General features: G+C 44.2%; 1 protein-coding gene across 6 annotated transcripts in view; it reads right to left on the minus strand.

Moving 5' to 3' along the window:
• Positions 1-9,679: 9,679 nt before the first annotated feature.
• PRICKLE2 (prickle planar cell polarity protein 2) overlaps positions 9,680-16,951 on the minus strand; it is a 343,538-nt gene continuing 336,266 nt past the window's right edge. For all 6 annotated transcript variants that reach the window (XM_037799740.1, XM_037799729.1, XM_037799751.1 and 3 more), the window contains one exon: positions 9,680-15,659. In XM_037799740.1, coding sequence (XP_037655668.1) covers positions 14,785-15,659 — 875 coding nt within the window. In that variant the 3' untranslated portion in view covers positions 9,680-14,784. The remainder of the gene's footprint in view (positions 15,660-16,951) is intronic.

Below are 16,951 nucleotides of genomic sequence, written 5' to 3' on the forward strand. Positions count from 1 at the left end.
TGGGACATGATAGATGCAAGGAATAGGTCAATTTACAACCAATGTTTCATTCTTATGGTGTAGTCTCAGAGAAGGAAGTGAGAGAAGAAAAATCAAGGATCCAGTAGAAATAATAAAATAGAAGTGGTAAGCATGCATTAAATATAGATGATTCACTTAATTTCCCTCCATCGAATGTGGTCCATACAGAAATTAACAATACCTGATGCTTAGAAGTTTGCTCATTAGGTTGAGTCATCTGAGAAGGTTAAAGAATATACTTTGCCCTATCTAGAGATGGACTTTTCCCCTGATGCTGTCATCATTTTTGATAAAGACCCACCTGAGAGATGCAGGGAGATAAGTCCTGTGAAAATTTCAGTCATGTAGAACCATTAATGTTGGGGAGTGAAGGAGGCTGAGTCCTCTCCTCCTTTCCCCTTTTCCCTTCCCTGTAGGTCCAGCTGACTCACACTCTTGGCCTGTAAATCCATATCGGGATTTGTGCGTGTTCCACAGGGAAGCACAGTCTTGTCTTGGTGAAGGTAGCACAAAGGCTCCTTCTCCAGGGCACTATTGACATGTTGGCTGTGGTTTCACTCGCCATCACTCTCATTAATTACTTGGATGGCCCAGGCAACAGAAAGAACGACACTCTGATATTCCTCTTGGGTCATAGGTGGGGAGGTGGGGAAGGAGACGGCAAGCAGAGGCTCCTTTAAGAGAGCCAACAAGGACATGGAGATCCCCAACGTCCCTGCTCAATGTCTTGCACCTTTCCAGGCTGTGTCTACAGCTTGCTCTTTGCAGGGCACTTTACCACCCCCCTCAGGATTTTATCTGTAGCTTCCAGCACACAAGCCTTGTTTGTGCCCTGGGTTATTGAACCCATTTCTCAGTCTTTGTCTTTTAAAAAACTATTCATTTCTGGCACTGTGTGGATGGCATTCATTTGCAGGGCAGAGAGATAGGGAGAGGAGGGGAGGACTGCCCTTTTGAGGTCGGGAAGACATCTTTCTGGAGACCACGTGTTTCTGGCTGACACCTATTTCATGGGAGAGGTTGGGTCTACTCAAAGTACTGGCCAAGCACTTGAGAGGCCTCAGGAGGCACAGAGGCAGGACTGGATTTTGGAGAGTTTCCCCTCCATTCCAGCTCCTTGAGGGTGGTCGGCAATGTATTTACAGCTGTCTGTTGATCCCAGTGTGCAGGGTGGGGAGGGGTTGGTGAGGAGGGACTTTTGCCCTGGGAGGAGAAGGTGGTCAGCAGCTGTGCACTTGCATTGCTGCCCCTCTGAGGGCTGTAATACTGCTCAGATACTGCTCTGTGTGGTCTCCGGCAATAGTTGAAGATGAAGGAAGCAAACTTTTTTTCTTGGGTCCTCTGACCAGTCCAAAGCAGACTTTAGTCAAGGACTATTGGGATCACGTCTCTGGAGAAGCAGTGGCCATTTTGAAAACACTAATTGTTCTGCAACCCTGGTGGAAGAGGGGTTAACACAGGACACACCAGCAGACCATCTCCACAAACACTGAGAAGAAAAACACGGCAGGAAACGGACTCAGGGGTGGATCAAGAGAAGCTCATAGAGGGAAACAGCTTTTCTGAAGAATGAGGTTGTGGCAAGGGGGAAGAGGAGGGGTTATCAGCTCAGTTCAAATAAGAAATGGGGAGGCAGGCAGCCCAGGTGAAGCAGCTGAAGGGTAAAGCAAGGCAGGCAGGTTAGTAGTCAGCGGCTCCAAGGAAGTAGGGCTTGTTGAGGTATTGAGACCTTCATCCATGTCTTAATTTTTAGACTAGACAGCCAATATTACTAGACAATTGGAAAATTTTCTTTTGCTGGGCCAACCTCCAGTTTGGAAAAAAAAAATGTAAGGAAAGCATAGCTCTATGACAGAAGGAAATTTGTCTTATTCATTGTTTTTTCTCCAACATTAGAATACTGTATCCAGTGGGTGCTCAATAAGCATCTGAGGAAAGAGTACATTCTCCAATGAATTCAGCTCAGTGGCTTTCTTCCACAGCCTTGGCTTTGATACAAAGGGGGAAAGTCTTTCCCTGTCTTTCAAGAGGAGGATTTGAGATAGAAGTGGGCTCCATATAATCTTGGTAATCTTTGCATGGACCATTTTAATTATTTAATTAATTCTTTTATTTCTTTCATCCATCTACTACTCTGTAGAGGCACTGAGCTTAGCATGTGTGGATACAGTAGTAAGCAAAATAGGTGCGTCCCTGCTTGGAGCTCACAGTTTCATAGGTTCTGGTTCTCCAAGACTGTAATCATGGTTGGAGGCTTTAAGTAAACAATCAATTTAACTGAACCAAAGCAAACCAACCCAAGCCAGCCAATCAAACAAACAAACAAACTACATCCAAAGCAGTGACCCCTTTGGCCTTCGGAACATCTCGTGGCCATCCAGTGACACGCATCACCAGATTATCTGGCTAGAGAGGACCTCAAGGGGTCATTTTAGATTGGCCTCCATGTTTTATTTACAATAGGCTGGGTTATGCTGTAGTAACAAATTAACCCCTAAGTCTTCACAGTTTAAAACAACAATGGTATACTTCTTGTTTAAGCAAAGCTTGTTACGAATGGCTTCTTCCATGCAGTGACCCAAGGATCCGGTCAGCTTCCATCCAATGACTCAGTATCTCAAGTGGGGCTTCCAAATCACCATAGCTGGGGATGGGAGATCGTAGGCAAATGCCTAGGGGTTGTTCACTGCCTCAGCCTAGAAGTGACACCAGACTTCCTCTCACAGTTCTTTGACCAGCACTAATCACATGACCCCACCCAAATGCAAGGGGGCTGGAAAGTGGGAGGGAACACATGACTATTTGGGGAGCATTAAATGTCTTGGCCACACTTGTTCTTTACACAAAACTTGCCCTGAATCAACTCATCGTTCTGCAGAACTGAGAAACAACCTGGGAAACAGTTGACAGAGGAGATTATAGAACAGATTTTGCAAATAAGCTGGCCAAGTTCTTTCCTAGGATCTTTATCTGGGACTAATTTTGAAATGAAAGGAATATTGTTAGTTTCTCCTCTGCCTAGGTGGAGGGAATTCAGCATTGACTTGAAAGTATGTCTAGCGTTCTTTGCTTTCTTTCATAGGCCAGGAAAACTTCATCCTATACTGCAAATTTTCCAGTGGCAAGGTTGATTTTTCCACACTGGTAAAAAGTGAGATGAGAGAAAACCATAGATTGTAGAACAAGAAAATTGGTTTTAATTATCTCTAAAAACTTTGTTGCAATAGCTTTACCTACCTTTTGAATCTATGCCCTGGCAAATCTTTGAGCAGTGGGCTCCAATTTATAACAAAAATTCAGCTGATTGTACCTGAAATATTAGAATAACATTTGCTTTTGCTATGTTCACTTTTTGTTTCCTGGATAGAAACATCAACTCCTTTCTTTGTGTTTCTTCTGCCATTGGGGCTTTTATTAAATGAAGTGCAGAAGCGCCTCATTTATTCTTAATTCAGCCACAGATTTTCACTGCCTACCAAGTGTGCCTTGATTCTGTCCTTGCTTGCCCAGGCACATTTTCTAATAACCAACAGTACTGTAATTAGCACTAGACCCATGAAAGAAGTATGTTGAGATATGATAATTTATTCCATTGCTAATATAAGTTTATTCCTGGGTAATATTTTCCAGATCAATATGGATTTGATTATTCTTAAACCTTCATTTCCTAGTGACAGTCATTTCATTATATTATAAATCATGCGATTATAATTCAGTGGCATGAACTCTTGACTCTGGGTTTTGCATTTATAGTTGATAGCACTTGAAATGCTGGAAGCTTCATTATGGACTCCAAGGTTACTATTACTTCTTGAAATTGGAAAATACTCTATGCCTAGCAGAGTTTTAAAAAAAACACCAATTTGGGGGAAATTCTGTAATGTAAACCTGATCTCCGGCACAGCCACAAATAGGGAGCTTTGAGTGAAATTTTGCCGTGTAGCAACTCATCATCCAGGGGAAAAATCTTTCACCTTTCAAGGAAGTCTGGAGTTTGATTTCCTTGAATATTTGGGTGGGGGGCCAAAACAGTCATATATGTGAAAGGTCAAACCCATGCTACCCCCTTCCACCTTTCAATTCACTGAGCAGGATTTTGGGGAATCTTCCTTTTGCCATTACTTTAAAATAATTTTTGAGCACCTTCTATGTTAGGCCCTGGAGGAACAGTGCTGAAAAGATAGCCATGATCCCTGCCCTCATGGAGGACAGATTGTAATGGGGGAGAAAAGTAAACTCACTATTACAATATAGTGACAGGACATGTGCAGAGTCTCATGGGAGCTCATAGCCGGGGTCCTTATTTCCAACTTGCTGAACTCAGACTTCTTATCCTGGAAGAAGCATGTCTCAGCCAAGACCTCAAACATGAGAAGCAGTTAGCAGGGGAATAACAAGTAGAAGAGGGAAGGTAGGGAAGTGCTTTCAGTGGACAGGATGGCAGTACAAAGGCCTGGTGCAGGGGAGAGACCATGATGAGAAACAAAAAGACCAATTTGGTTGGACTTTCATGACATTGATTCACCAGAGGCACATCATGCAAAGCTTTCCAGGCGCTGTGGTTTGTGTGAGTGAAGTGGCAAAGAAAACAGAGGGAAGACACCAGAACTGAGACCTTGCTTACCATAAAGCTATTCTTGGGGGTTATGAGCCCTCACTGTGAGAAGAGACAAAACAACTTTCCAAGAGCCATTCATTCTCTTACCTGGCAGGAGGCCATCACCTGGATGGCATTTACACAGGTTCAGAAGAAAAAATTTTGACAGTCCCTGCACCTTGGGAGAAAAATAATTAATCCAGTGTCAGAAACAACACAGTAAAGTGGGAGTCTGAGTATTGGGCAAAAATCTAAAGATGACAGAATGGCTAATTTCATTTACATAATAAAGAACAGGGTGAGTCTTCTCCTGTAAAAATTGATTTTTTTTTTAAAGAGCAAACAGGGGAGATGGGGGAGTGTGACAGAAGTCCTGTACATGGGTATGTTTGGGGTTGGAAGTTGAGAGTAAGTTAGAGACAGAATTTGGACAAAAGCTACCATCCATCTGCAGGAAGTTGAGAGGGGCAGCATTGGGAAGAGAAAATTTTCAACCTGTTTGCTAATTCACCAGTTCCTCTGGCATTTCCTTAAGAGACAGTACAGATCTGCAATACCGAGTACAGATTTCAGGAATGTGGGGTTGTGTTTTCCTTAAATGCAATACCTGGCTGAGGACAGGGCCCACTGGAGACCTAGAGTTTGGGGGGTTGTAAAAGCTTTCCCATGGAACTGTATCTCCAATTCAATAGAGTGCAAACAACTATTCAGAAATATGCCTAATGGATAATAACCCCAGGTCTTTCACCTGGGTGTTACTGGGTAGTTCTTATAGGAGATACGTGTTGGGGTGTCTGCCCAGTCCATGACTTTCTCTATCTGAAAACTGTCCCCTCATACATAAGAACTTGCACTCTGTCAGCATACCAGCCCGAGGGCTCCATCCGTTTTCCTGCGACAGTTGATTTGGCCAATCGCATTATTTTTCCTGGGAATAAGGAATTAAATGTAGGAGACGGGAGATGTAGAGAGCCTCCTATGTCCATAAGCTCCCCAAAGCTGCAAAAGCAGATCAACAAAGGCAGAAGACTACGCCTACAATCAAAGGGTAGCAGAGATTTAAACACGGGGGTGGAATCCTTCTGAGTTCTTAGTGACTCCCCTCTTCCTGGGTTTGGGTCTTCATGAGGCTGTGGCCTTGGGTTCTTATAAGATACGTAGTATTCCTCAAATACATTCTTTCTCTCTCTTTCTTTTTCTTAAGTTACTTTAAAATCTAGAGAACCTGGTCAGTTGCACTTTATGGCCCTGATTCCTTAGGTTACTGGGTTTACTTTCTAGTACTTCTGAGCACTTTTATCTGCTCACCTGTTGTGTGTTAATGGCACAAAGCCTTCCACCAACCCCATCATCTGTTTCCTCTCTAGAATCAGCCACCCCAGCAGAGGTATCTGCTAGTATTTTGCTGAGAAATCCATTAAATCATCTCACCTCCTGCTGTGTTCGATTGTGTCATTTAATAGTTTAACCATTTCCCCCTGAACTTCAGCCTGTGTTTACCTTTGATTATTTATCTACTCCCTCTTTTGATAAGCTTTCTGTCTTGGGTTCTTGTCTGAACATCGTAGACAAAATTAGCTGTATTTAGAAGTTATTTAGAGTTTTCCAAAGGGTCTGATTTAATAAGTCTAGGTCAAAAGTAAACCAGTGTCTATTTTCTACATATAGTGGTACTTGAGAACCAGACATTTCCAGACGGAAGCTTCAGAACACAAGTTGGACTGCCTTTAACAGACAGGGACTCATGGAGGATAGAGCACTTCTCATGGTGAGAGAGGCTCAGAGAAGTTTTACTCAAAGGTTCATCTCAGATAATTGGATGCTACTGAAAAATGCAGTTTCCCAGGTCCAGTCGGAGACCTGTTGAATCAGACTCTCTGGGGGTGGGGCCAGGGGCGCTGCATTTTAAGTAATCTGTCCAGGTAATTCTGATATGTGAAAGCCATTAGCTACGAGCCAAGAGCAGCAATTCTCAAATCCGAATATAATTGTTAGACTGCATTTCCTAATAAGCTCACTCTCTTCTTCAAGGCAGTAGTGCTATATATGTATCAGAGAAACTAAAGTTAGTTAAACTCTATTTCTTTTATGAAGACTTACAAAAGAAAAGTGAACCTACCTCAGAGCCTCCAAACTTGCCTTGTAAACCACGGGCTCAAATATCTCCATCCAGATCCACGGGCTTGTTATAATCATCTGACGCAGGTGGGGCTGGGAGTCATGGGTTTGTTGGTTTGTTTTTTGTTTTTTTTTTCTCCAGAGACATGGAAGACAATTCAAAAAATTCTAAAGCAAATTCTTGCAGATTGTTGAAGTGTGACCCTTGAAGAACCACCTGGATCAGAATATGGAGTACCTTATTAAAAAAGCAGATTCTGGGGTTCTACCCCAAAACCACTGAACCAGAACCTCTGTGGGTAGGACCGGGAGACTTGCAATTTTTTAACAAGATCTGCAGGCATTTCCTACAAATAATACAGTTTTAGGCCTTCCTGGATTGTCTCTAAATTCTATTTAATGCTTATATTAAAAGACAATGTGACAAGCACTCTTAAAACAGACACCAATGCTATCTGCTTCCTGCCACCTCATCTCTCTTTGAGTGGGAAATAAATAATAACAATAAACAATAACAACAACAGTAGTAGCTAATGTGTAGTGAGTCATTACAGTGCCATACACAATGCTAGGAGCTCTATGTGTATTATTGCAATAGATCCACACAACTTGATGGTGACTATTACATTATTATTCATTTGGATAGATAAAACTGAGGCTCACAGAGGCCATAGAAATTGCCCAGCAAGTGACTGAGATGCGATTTAAAAGTTAAAGGGGAATTGGGGCAACATAAACGTGTGTCGCAGGAATTTGCAATTCCTCCTTCATATGTTTTATTTAGGGGTGCAAGGAAAACAAGTCCAAATAAGAGTTTGTGTCAGTGTGTATTATCAGAGAACATAAGCACATGGGGAAAGGGGGTGTGAAGGACCAAAATCTTATAGGAATCCTAGAAGAGACCTGCAGGGCAACTGAGGTGAGTAGGAGTAGGAGCTGGATCTGTCAGCAAGTGAGGAATTCCTGGGGACCAGCTCCTCTGTCACTCCTCTTGGCATCTCTGGATTATTTCTCTTCTCTCTGTGCTCCCCAATCTCTTTGCTCTTGGACCTGCTCTCAGCCTGAGCTTCCTCTTTCCTACCACTTCTGCTTCCTCGTCCTTCTTCTCCTGCCTCCTCTGCCTATACACCCTCTTAACTTCAGCTCCCACTGTCATCTGTCTCATTCCCTCAGAATTTCTTAGCTGACATTCTTGCGGAAGGGCATCTGGTCCAGCTCATCACGTTGTTTCAGGACCCTTAGAGATTGCTTATTAGGTGCTCTTCCTCATTATTTTGGCTGAGAGGAAGATGAGGTGTTCAACAGGAAGCACCATGGCTGCCAGGAAGCTGGGCTCCCCGTCGGGTCTGTGAGCCAAACAGGCACAGTAACTGCCATCTCCAATCCAACGTAACAGAAGTCTTCATCCACAGGCTCTTGGAAAGCCTTACAATGAAATAACTCTTGCTGTCTGCCACTCCCAATTCCTTGCGGTTAGGGTGAGTGAGACTATTTGGTGTACTACATTTCTTGCCTAATTGGAAAGCAGTATTTAAAGATTAAGATAATTCATTCATAAGGTAAACCATATCACCTCTTAGGGTAGGGATTTTTGTTTGTTTTGTGTGTTGCTGTATTCCAAGGACCTGTAACAGTGCCTGGCACAGAGTAGGCCCTCAATACATATTTGTCACATGAATGAGTAAGTAATGCAACAGCATCCAACAACACCCAAACATTGTGGTCAGACATGGGAAAATCTAATTCACATGCCGCGCTGGTCTTGCTCCCAGACAACATTAATACTGACCTGACCAGACCACAGTTGTGGATATAACTCCCCAGACCAACCTCTTATTTGCTCAAAAGTAAATACAAATATTTTTGGGTCATCAGCTGGTTTCAATTCTTGCTAATAACTGAAAATTAGATGTGTGGTATGGGTAGGAGTCAGTTTCAAGAATCCTCAACAACAGAGATATTAAGAAGGCAGCGTGTGCATTTAAACCAGTGGTTCTCAACTAGGGGTGATTTTGCCCTCATGGGATGTGCCAGTTTAAATGTATTATGTCCCTCAAAACGCGGTTTTCTTTAATGCAATCTTGTGGGGGCAGACATATTAGTGTTGATTAGGATGGAATCCTTTGTTTCCATGGAGATGTGACTCAATCAACTGTGAGTGAAATGTCTGATTGGATTATTTCCATGGAGATATGGGCCCTGCCCATCCAGGGTCATCTTCATTTAATCACCAGAGTCCTATTACAGAGGTCACAAACAGAAGGACCTCAGAGCAGCTCAGAGAGACATTTTGGAGATGGCTGTTGAAAGCAGACTTTTGCTGACACTTTGGAGAAACTGGCCTAGGGTTTGCCCCGAGAAGCTGATGCAGACATTTTGGAAAATGCCATTCTGAAATGCAACCTGGGAGCAAGCAGACACCAGTCATGTGCCTTCCCAGCTAACAGAGGTTTTCTGGATGCCAATGGCCTTTCTCCAGTGAAGGTATACTCATGTTTATGTCTTGGTTTGGACACTTTTATGGCTGCAGAACTGTGAACTTGTAATCAACCGCCCTTTATAAAAGCCAATTCATTTCTGGTATTTTGCATAATGGCAGCATTAGCAAATTTAACATGGGACATTTGGCATGTCTGGAGATATTTTTTGGATGTCACAAGTCAGGGAAGGGAGGGTGGCCTGCAACTGGCACCTAATGGGTAAGGCCACGGATGCTGCTATACATCCTACAGTGCACAGGGCAGGCCCCAGAACTACTAAGCACTGGGACCAGAACGTCAATAGTGCTGAGGTTGAGAAATGCTGTTTTAAAGGATCAGGTTCATCTTCATGGCAAAGCTCATCCACTGCCACATGTGGCCTCCCTTCTTTGTTGAGATACTTCAAGACAAACACTACCCCCAAAACCTGGGAAGAGAGGGAGGCCTGAGCAGAATAGCATCATTTCTTTTATTCAAATTTTATTGGAAGCTTACAAATGGATTACAGACATCAGTAAAACATCATATCCATTTTACAGGGCACGGATCTCAAGCAAAATGTTCACAACAGTCTCTGGCAGAGCCCAAGCCAAAGGCCTGCTGCAGACCTTCTTAACAGACAGCTTGACACGACACACAGCACAGACTCCGGCCAGCCTCACCTTTTCAGGCCCTCTGAAGTTTTGTTTATGCACTGGAAATCAAAGCAGGAGATGGGCAAAGCAATCCTGTGCAGGAAAGAATGTGTCCAGAGGAGGGAGAACCACCAAAGTCATAATTTGCTAAGGAAAGTGGAGAATACAACCTTGAACATTTATCAAGGTCCATGATGGAATCACATACCCTGTGGAAAAATGAGGAGATTGACTGGATATACTTGAGAACAGACTTTACTGCTAGTAGCTCCCTGGAAATTTTAGAAATCTCAGTCAGTAACACTGGTGACCCCTGAAGGGTCAAGGAAAACCCTCAGGATACAACAAGCCATTTTTTCTTATCCTACAGATTCACTGTAAGTAAATCACAGAAGTGTTTTCCTAACACTACAGGACTTTTCCCCTGCCTTTTTTATTCCCCTGGAGAAAAGCTAGTTTTGTCAGCAGGCAGTAAGCTTATTAAACAGTGTAGCTTCCAACAGTGAGTCATGTTTGATGGGAGTCCTGTGTTGACTGGGCTATTATGGGAAAATGGAAAAGAAATCCAATCCTTTCTTGATCCTAACCTCGATGGCTCCTTCCAAATGGTCAAATAGACAAACTCCGGTGTTTGTCTGAGGGACAAATCACCGGAGGCAAAGACATTTCCAGTTCTCTTGCCCTTAAAGAAATGTACCTCAAAAGTGGCTGACATTGCCTTCAAACATCAGCAGAGGCGGCTTGGCTAATGAGTCCTGCTTTTGAAATGCTGTCCGCAAAGCCCATTTTAAAGGCATTTTAATGCCCCTGAAGGTGCTGAACAGTTGCTAATAGCAACTCTTTGGGGATGAAGTATTCAGGTAACTGCTTCAATTTTCCACTTTCCTTTGTCATAGATGGCTCTTCCTTCTTATGCATTAGCATCTGGTTTCTGTTAGGCAGAGGACGCAAATAGCACTTCTCCTTGGAATTTAAATATTTCTGCTATTTCTTGTTAGAAGATGGGATCAGATGAAGAATAAGATGGGCTAGTCTCTGACCTCTGCCATAGGATGAACAGGAGCCTGCCTGCAATAATTGGCAAATAAACCACAAGAATGGAAGAGGAGGTGAAAGAGATTTGTCTTCACTTAGCCTAAAGAAGTCACCTTCCTTTAGCAGCCACAATCTGAGGTCATAGTATATGAAGTCTCACAATTATTATTTATGAATGGTATTCCCTGAAGTTCTATCATACTGTTTTCGGTCACTGAATGACAAGAGAGCCCAGGGAAGAAAGACAAATAAGAATCAGTTTAGACAGTGATTCTGATCAGCTGGTCCTGCCGGTTGGAGTGTTGTAAAGATTCCGATCTGAGACTGCATCCAGCCCCTCTGGGAAAGTACACAGTGAAAGGCTGGTAATACCTACCCAGGCTGCAGGGATAGCAGAACGGGAGCTACACAAATGCCATTGCTAGCTCCACCAAAACTCAACAATGGCTAGGCATACCCAAGAGTCAGAGAGTTGCTGTAGGACGAGAAGGAAGTGTAATCTCATTGCAATGCACTGGTATCCTTCGGAATGGGAAAAGATGATAAGAAAGAGCTGCTTCCAGGTCCCAGATTAGAAACACAAGAATACCTGCTCACTGGGCAGGCTGGGGGTGGAAAGGAAGGATTAAACAATAAATGCTGATAATGGAAAGATGGTGTCAAAACAACCAACTCCAGCAATTTCCCCCCCTTGTAAGTGTGGAAAACCAGGAAGCATGGTTCTGATATCTCTCACACAACCCACCCCCCCTTTCAAATTTGGTAGAGACCCCAGAAATATATGACAGAAGAAAGGATCCCTGAATTCCATGCCCCATGCCACCAGGCTAAGAAACCTTCTTCGCAATGCGAAGGGTGGTATGTATTCGCAGGGCCATTGAGGACACTATCCATGACTTGTACTTTCCGGGCCTGGGACTTTGATGCCATTGAATTGAGCCCCACTCAGAAATGAACTGAACCCCAAATATGCAGTTTTAACTAAAAGACAAGAAGAAGACCAACATGAGGAGAGAGAGGGAAAACCCACGATCAATCAAGGCATTAGAGAAGAGAGGAAACTGGGATAAGATTACTCTTGAGAAAAACCATCTATGAAAGATGAAATGATAATCCAAGAAGAGGGTAACACAGGAAAGCCTTGGTCCATAAGAGCTAACAGGATGGAGGAAACTTAAGTTCGTGCCTCAGAAACGAATGCATTGAGTTTTTGGAAAACGGACTCTGAGATGTTACATGTAAGTTATCATTAACAGGTGGTATTCCCAAAATAATGACACCTTGCCCTCTCTAGGGCATCCACTTGGGAGTTTCCCCCATCCTTGTGAGAAATTAGCCTTCCTCTGTTTTGCATTCTCTGTAAGGTGCCCAGCTGGGCGTAGGATGGGGTGGGGTGAGGTATGGAGAAGAAATCTGCAGTGGTGGAATAGATGAGGCAACCTTACTTGCAGACAGTTTGACCCTGAGGCTCGTATCTCATTAAATCTCAAGCTCTGACCAGTTCAGTGCCCTGGATGCTCCCTGGGCAGCTGGATCCGACACTGCTTATTCCTCTGGTTGTGTGTCAGTTTCTAGGCCAGCTTCTTCTTTCTGCTGCTGATGGTAAAGCCTTATTTGGGAAATGGAAGAAGAATTCTGAAAAGGATTAGAAAGCAAGTTTTACTGGGAGAATTTCTTTCCTTGGATTCGGGGCCACAGAAGACAGACATATTTTCAGCTGTTTGCTAAGTTAAGTGTTCTACTTTCTCTTTTCTTTTTCCAAAAACGCCTTTTTAGTCTCATCAATCAAGAAACTCAAAACTCCACATTGGACTCACCCGATTTCTACCAGAAACTTGCCACGTTAACAGCGTGGTGTTGCACACGTTTTCTTACTCGGTTTGCCAAGTAGTTTATAAACTTACTATACAAACGTAATAGTTAATTCTCCGGAGGCTTGGGTAATTAATGAAGCATTTAGATATGAAGATAGCATGCGGAAAACAGCCACAACCAACATTTGCATCGCTTTTTAAAAAAATCAGTGACAATGACAAATGTCATACTAATACCTGAAAGGCAAATTATTTTACTACATCCTGAATGGAGTGCCATTTCCATGTCCGTTACAGCCTTCCTTTCCTCAGACCCACTTGGGAAGGTGTCTGAAAAGCCACTTTTCACATTCTCTCCATAAAAAAACACTAGAAAATTTAACTACTATACTGAAAAGAGATCACGCTCACCTCACCATGGCAGATGGCCACTGAGATACACCATGTACTACATCGACAGTACATCTCACTAAAGATGGGTCCTCCGATGGATTATTTCAACTGCCACAATCCATTAAGGGGAGGAGGAGAAAGGAAGAAAAAGCAAGCGCTTCTTTTTGAACTGAAGCAAGCTAGGAAGTTTTATTTTACTATAAACAGCACAACCGTTAAATGTCTTCTGTAAGCAAACTCACTTTTGAGCCCATTCAAAATGGAAATCCCCCTTTCAACAGAGTCGGTTTTTCAAAGTCATTACATTGAAATCTCCTGAGCATCTCAACCTTCCATGGGGAACCCAAATACTCCAGTTTCTGAGCTTGTTAAACTAGATTCTTTCTCCAAGCACTGGGGGCTACTCAAGGGGTGGGGAGACACCACTTCTCTCTTTCATTCCCATAAGCTCTTGGCCCTGACCTTCCTTCATTTTCCCCTTCCGTTTCTATCCTGGGCCCTCGACCTGCTTTCTGTTTTCAAACTGCCTTGTTCCTTCATGACGTGCAACGTTGAACACACCACCACTCGCAGCACCCCCCAGAACCTTTCGGTCCTTCAATTCCAAACACATAAGTTCATTTGCTTTGAGGACAACCGGTTGTCAGGCTCAGGCAGCAGTTCTGTCTGCCTTGGTAAAGGAAAGCAGATAATACAATCCAGGAAACATGAGCACCAGAAAATAATGCCACATTCAAAACAACGTCATGCTGACATCACACAACAGCACCACTCACAGTCACTTTTATTTTCCCCAAGGGATAGATCAATAGTAAGCAACTTCAATGTTCTCAGCAGGGATGGCATTCCTCACGGAACTTTACTGACACTGGCTAGTTTCTCTAATTGGCAAAAGTTATGTTTGCAATTAAAAAAAATGTACTATCACTTTGTAGAGAATAACTTCTACTGAGGGTGGCAGAAGACTTAAGGATGGTTCCTTAAAATGGAATGAAGCATCAAATGCTTTGGGTAGAATAATTTTTTCCAGCCACAAAAAGCCAAATTGAATATGCTCCTTTGAAAAAGGTCTCACTAACATGTAACAAATCTGTATGGGGGTGGGGTGGGGTGGGGTGGGGAAGAAAGGTGGTCCTGGACCACTGCTGAATACTACTATTCACAGACAATGCTGGATGTGCATGCAAGTCCCACTGAGTCCTACGATATAGAAATTCCTTTGATATTACAAAATACAAAAATATTTTATCAGAACTCTCATTTACAATGCATTTACAATGGACATGTAAATAACTTAGTCTTGGGTCCTGTCTAATAATAAACAAATTACTTACTGGAAAAAGGGCCCTAAAAGTGAGAGAACCAGAGAGGAGTGTAAGCGAGCGGGGAACAATTTGCCATCTTAGGGGTGGCAACTCAACACGGAACTGAAAGAGGAAGGCGACCAACCCTGGCCTCGACAGAGTCTATAGTGTTTCCAAAGTGAAATGTGCAAATAATATTCAACATGCCAAGAACTGGGACTACCTAATGAATCAATCTGTAACCCTGCCTCTAGCAACTGAGAGCTTTTTCCCCCTCTTCTCCCCAGTCAGCCCTCCCCCAAAAGCGCTTTGAAATTTAAAACAGTGCAAGTTTCTCAATTTACATTCTTTGCTCCCATCTTCCCTCATCCCCAGGCCCCCGTGATATTAAGAAATGATACAGTTTTTGCTCTTCTGTCTTTTCCTGCTGTGCAACTGTCCTCTGCCACCCAAGGTGGAAGACTTGGGGATGCCGTACGAGCTGTACTTGTGCAGCAGCTCATCGCTCGTGACGTATCGCAGGCGGGCGGGCTGGGGGATTGGTTCTCCTAGGAAGTAGCCCTCGTTGTCAGACTCCGAAGAGGAAGAGCAGGTGGAACACCAATCATACTCGGTGAAATAGGGTCCCCATCGCTCCCCGAATGCATTCTGCAAAGCCAGGTCCGACACAGTCCTCGGGCACTGGCCGTACAGGTCCCTGCGGGACCCCCGCCCCAGGCTCTCCTGGAAGCTCCGCTGGCGCATGAACTGGTCATAGTCCTCCCTGGCTCTCAGCGGGGGCCTTTCTTTCAACCGAGAGATGGCCTCGCGTTCGCTGGCCAGGTGGAGGGCGTTGTCTGAGCGAGAGCGCCGAGAACGCCTGGACCGGTGAGGTCGGAAGCGGCGGCTGTCATCGCGCGAAGGAGTTCTTCTCCGGGTGCGTTCGCTCATCGGCTGGATCCTCATGCCCTCCTGCCCGGGCAGGTTGCTGCCCGCCATCCCTCCACCAAAATCAAAGCTCTGGTGCATCCTTCCGTGGGACTGTAGGTCTCTGTACCCAATGGGGTTGCCGAGCTGGTGGAGGTTTCCCTCCATCTCCTGGTACTGCTGGGCAGAGAGCAGGCTGCGAACTGACTCTGCGCTCCGATACTGCATGGACGAGTTAAGGGTGCCCATGTTGCTCAGCTTCTCGGAGACATTCATCCCAGAGTCTTTGCTGAGGTCAGGCATGGAAAACCGGGAGAGGTGCTCCTGACGCTTGGCGCCACAGTCTGCGGAGAGGCCTGGGGGCGAGAGAAGAGGACGCAGAGGTTAGCACAAACCTGAGGCAGCCAGCGGCGCTGTTGCCTGCTGGTGTCCAAGCAGCGCACCGTTCTGCACCACCCTCTGCGGGGCGCTGTACACTGCGGCACTTGCACACTACACAAAGGCTCTCTGAAAGAGGTTGCTGGGAGCTCACCACACGCCACCGTGGGGGCAGCGTCCACCTCGAGGGGGCGCCTGCTTAAAATGCATCCACAGAGATGCATTTTATTAGTTACCAATTCCTCCAAAGGCTCATAAAAGTTACTAAGAGCCCACTGTGTATATAATGCATGATGTTCTTTCTCTCTTTAGAATTCCACTTTACAAAAGTGCTTCAATTACCTCCCTGAGTCTAATGATGAGCTCTAAGTCATGTAGGACAGATACTTTGGATGAGTCAACTTTAAGTTACAGAGGCTGGGCCATGCCCAAGCAGGTTCACTTCTCTATTAGTCCCAGGCAGTTTTCTCTGTCCCTAAGCAGCAGGTGGCCCCCTATCTCAAATGGCTTGGGCATAAAGTGACTCCCTAGGAATAGGGAATAGCCTACTCTGTTAGGCTGTTTAGTGAATGATTCTCCCAGGGTTCTAAATAGGCACCATTCCCCCAACAGCCAGAAGCTGGGAGTGGAACCCCAGGGCATCCCTCCTTCCCCTGGGGAGGGATTTTAAAATAATAAAGCATTGGCACTGATGCTAACAGAGGTTGCCCTAGCAATGGAGCTGCATTTCCTACGTGATGTGAAATGGGCTCCAGGCATCCCTGAGATGAAAACAATTTTGAAGGTCGTGAAATACTGTCTTTCTCTAGTAACTTCCATTCTGCTCATCTTAAAGCAGCACTCTCAGAAGCAGAGCAAGAATGGCCAGATAGCAAAATTTCCACACTTCCCTTTCTTTCCACATTGCAAGATCGGCAATTTTGCCTTAGCTGGTCACAAATAACATGACTTTGGATTGCAATGATCCATTAAAACCTCATCACTGATTATTCCTCTTATCCACCAGGGCTTACAACTTCCCTTCCTCTCACAAAACTAAAGCAATGCGATGAGCACTTTGGAAAATTACTTGGCAGTATATACCAAAGCTAAATATACATACATATATATACGAAGTATGAATAGAGCTGCTTTGAATACCCTTGTGCATTTTTTGTGGATCTATGCACTCATTTCTGTTTGGGTATATAGCCAAGTGTGGAGATTCTATGACTTATCATTGCCACTCTTGGTTATACACTCAACAGAAGTTAGTGCACAGATCCCACCC

The sequence above is a fragment of the Choloepus didactylus genome, chromosome 1, assembly GCF_015220235.1.
Source record: "Choloepus didactylus isolate mChoDid1 chromosome 1, mChoDid1.pri, whole genome shotgun sequence".
Taxonomy (NCBI): Eukaryota; Metazoa; Chordata; class Mammalia; order Pilosa; family Megalonychidae; genus Choloepus; species Choloepus didactylus.